The 3431-nt window shown below is 55.9% G+C and overlaps 1 protein-coding gene across 1 annotated transcript; it reads right to left on the bottom strand.

Annotated features, from left to right (window-relative positions):
- Positions 1–459: 459 nt before the first annotated feature.
- LOC123040537 (uncharacterized) lies at positions 460–1914 on the bottom strand. Its single transcript, XM_044463352.1, has 3 exons — positions 1333–1914; positions 1197–1246; positions 460–1108 (listed from the first exon to the last, which is right to left on the bottom strand). The coding sequence occupies exons 1-3, from the start codon at positions 1766–1768 to the stop codon at positions 602–604; spliced, it is 993 nt and encodes a 330-aa protein (XP_044319287.1). The 5' UTR covers positions 1769–1914; the 3' UTR covers positions 460–601.
- Positions 1915–3431: the final 1517 nt, after the last annotated feature.

The following is a 3431-nucleotide window of genomic DNA, read 5'->3' as shown; positions in this document are numbered from 1 at the left end:
AGGGCTAGGCGCGGCGACGGAGGGGTGTGGAAGCGAGAGAGGATCACGGTAAAACTGATACCATGTAGAAGACTATAGGATGCAACTCAATTGTATTCCATCGGAGTCGGTTACAATATATACAGGATGTGTCTTGCGTGACAAGCCAACTAACCCTACAATATCTCTAGAGATCAATCTATACAAGGCTAGAGATAAGAGGAGAATCAGTCGGAAATAAATACAAAGATATCACGTTTCAACAGTAGGTAATAGAAAACTCTCAAATGTATTGCACAAACTGTGCGCGACTATAGCCGCGGTTACGACTTCCATTTTCGTCTCCTAGAAACAAACTATGCTAGGATTGGCCGCCGAAACCAGTTGGTAGATTGCACTCCTAGGAGCTGGATCGTTGAGAATATATAGCCGGAGTTAAAACTTCCATTTTCGTCTCCCGACTATATCCTTTAAGTATCATAAGCCACGTGTTTGGCTCAAACACTTGTAACTCTCTAATTACAAGTCCAAGTCTAAATATATGCAAGCCATACACATACTACGTGTTTGATACACACAATTCTAGTCTAGTCTTCTAAAGATGATATAGATGGCTACTAAATCAAAAAGGCTGATAGTCGTGCGCTACGCTGCTGGTGCCGAGCATCTGGCCCAGCAGAAGAAGCCAATCAGGATCGCTGGGCTTCATGTATCCCACGCACTTCCGTTTGTAGTCGTGAATGGGCAACGCTCCATTGGCGTGAAGCGCCTCTTGGTTTGCGAGCAGATAGGTGACAAGCTGAGCCCTGAACCTGCAGAAGCGGTTGGATCGCCGGTTGGCAGCGGTGCCGTAGTACTCGGCAGCTCGCTCGTAGAAGAGGAGCGCGTCCTGGAGGTCGTTACGGTCCAGGTGGAACTCGGCTAGGTCGGAGCAGGCGGTGGCGGCCAGCCTCTGGTCGCCGTGCTTGACGAACAGCGCGAGGGCCTCCTCCAGCGCGAGCTTCATGGCGGCGACGTCCTCCTCTCTTTTCTCCTCGATCTCGCCGTAGCATTTCGCCGAACGGAGCAGCGCCGACCCTGCGCTCAGCTCGCTTCGTCTCTGCAGCAATGTAGAGCGCTCGCTTCCTCTCTGCATCGCACCAATATACAGCGATCATCAGATGGAACTGTCCAAAAAATAACTAACCGCGATGAAGCAGTAAGCAAAGCGAACCAACCCTGAGGGAATAGGCGGCTAACTCGCCGTATGCCTGCACCGCTTTTCTCCCTGCGCAATAAGAGCAAATTAGAGTTATTTGGGGGAATGAGGATGGTATAGTGGAGCAAATTAGTTAGCATGGTAGTACTACGTACAGCTTCCGGCTCGGGTGTACATGTAGGACGCGTCGGCCAAGTCCTTCCAGCCGGCGAAGCTCGTCTCGCTCCGGCTCCGCAACCTGCACCGGGCCATGAGCCGGTCGCCGCACCCCTCCGGACCCTCCCCATCCAGCTCTTCCTCGCACTTGAGGATCACCTTCTTGCACCCCTCGCACAGCACGCTTTTGCTCCCGTCCTGCGCCTTTTCGGCGGCGTCCTCCTCCCCCACGTCGCACCGCGGGATCGGCTTGTAGCCGCGCCGGCGGTTGTAGTAGCGGCGAAACTCGAAAAGCACGCCGCCCTGCACCTTTTCGGTTTCTTCCTCCTCCTCGGCGTCGCACCGCTGGATCGGCTTGTAGCCGTGGCGGCGGTGGTAGTAGCGGCGAAACAGCGACGTTATCGTCCCGACGACGTGGCAGCTCGAGTGGACCATCACGGCGGCGGTGAGCCCAGACTTTCGGCGTTGAGATCGATCGGGTTAGGGTTGGATTGGTTCTGCTGGCGTGGACGGCGGCGTACCAAGTATATATCTGTAGGATGCCTGCCTGCCATCGGACAGAGTTTCGTGCCTGTTTCGGCCACGCGGGCGGGTCCGTGTCCGACACGAAAGACAAAACAAGTCTTCCCACAAACGATGGTACTTTACATACGCGACGCGCGAGCTGAGCTCGCGGGGAAATGCTCGATCAGGATATGCGAGGCGTTCTCGAAGATACGGACTCCCGGCCACTGGCGTGATGCCGATCACCTTCTTCTCCTCTTCTTCTCCCTTCTCGGCCACGGTGCGGCTCAGCCAGCGGCATGGTTCCCGCAGGCCTGGGTGATCTTCTTGTGGCGGCGCGGCTGTTCGCTGCGGGGCGGCGTGCTGGTGCAGCCGTGGCGACGCCCGCTCGGCCCAGATCCGGGTGAAGGTGGTGCGACGGTGGTCTCCTGGTGGTGGCGGCGCTGCCAGTGAGCGTGCTGCAGCGCGGAGGCGGGGGGCTTCGCGGGCCCGTCTGGGCCTGACCGGGGAAGTAGGGGCCTGGTGTGTCCCCGACGGTCGCGTCCGGTCGGTTTCTGCGAGGGCGGCGGAGATTGTTCCCTCCCGCTCAATACGGTGTTGTTGCCCCCGGTTTCGCCGTCCCCTATTCTTTCCTCTAGGCCTCGTGCTGGTGACCATAGTGAGGCATAGAGGAGGGCGTTGTAGCCGTGGTGGTGCATGCTGATGGATGGCAAGTTGGGTGGAGCACTACGGATTATCAGGTGGTGTTTTTTTAAGGTCGGAGAAATCCCTATCGGCTTCTCCGGCTCCGACGCAGTGATGCTTGCAGGTGCCGCCTCTCCTTCCTGAATGGCCTCAGGTGTACCCCTCCCCACTGCCCTCTACGTATCGAGGGAAACCCTATGACTCTGTAACGACCCGAGATCGACGCTCTAGATGCCTTCAAGTTATTTCGTTGTTGCCGCATGATTTATTTGGCTTGTTGCATTTCATCATGGCATTATGTGCATTGCATCTGCATTTTTTTTCTTCATAAAACTCGTAATCGATCGTAGTTGCTGCTTCACTCTTTTATCTCCGTTGACCTTTTGCCAGACCCCCTTGTATTCGTCGATCTCTCTCAGACCCGCGCGCAAGCGCGTCCGAAACTGCCCCGGACCTGAACTAGCCGGTCATGACCGATGGGTCCGGATCATCCCCAAACATCCGTAAAATATCTTCGGTTTCTTATTTGGTCTACCTAACCTATTTATCTCGGACCGTCAGATTAAGATCGGAGGGACCACACGACCCCTACTCAAATCCACTAGCTATATAAACAGTCCAACCCTAATTTTTAGGAGACGTGTCCCATCCTCCCCGTCGCCGCCGCCACTCCACCTCCTTCCACCTCGGCATCTCCCCTGTCTCCCTGATCACCTCGATCCAACCTCCTCCCTCCTCGGATCAGCCGCCGCCGCCACCCATCAAATCCATCCATCCACAACGCCACCCACCTCCCTCATTTTCTTCACCGGACCAACCAGCGCCTCCAACTGATCCTCCCAGATCCCGTCCAAACCAATCAGCTCCAGCCTCCTACCACCTCCCGATCTTGTTCATCCATCGATCCCCT

Source organism: Triticum aestivum, chromosome 2B (assembly GCF_018294505.1).
Source record: "Triticum aestivum cultivar Chinese Spring chromosome 2B, IWGSC CS RefSeq v2.1, whole genome shotgun sequence".
In the NCBI taxonomy this organism is placed as follows: domain Eukaryota; kingdom Viridiplantae; phylum Streptophyta; class Magnoliopsida; order Poales; family Poaceae; genus Triticum; species Triticum aestivum.
Note: the sequence above shows the minus strand (reverse complement) of the source record. Positions and strands in the feature narration are given on the sequence as shown.

Bases quoted from the DNA above. Each gene is read 5' to 3' on its own strand.
- LOC123040537 (XM_044463352.1), bottom strand. From the start codon at position 1,768: ATGGTCCACTCGAGCTGCCACGTCGTCGGGACGATAACGTCGCTGTTT. The intron at 1,247-1,332 runs GTACGTAGTACT...CTTATTGCGCAG, and splicing joins GTACACCCGAGCCGGAAGCT to GGAGAAAAGCGGTGCAGGCA. The intron at 1,109-1,196 runs GTTGGTTCGCTT...GGTGCGATGCAG, and splicing joins TAGCCGCCTATTCCCTCAGG to AGAGGAAGCGAGCGCTCTAC.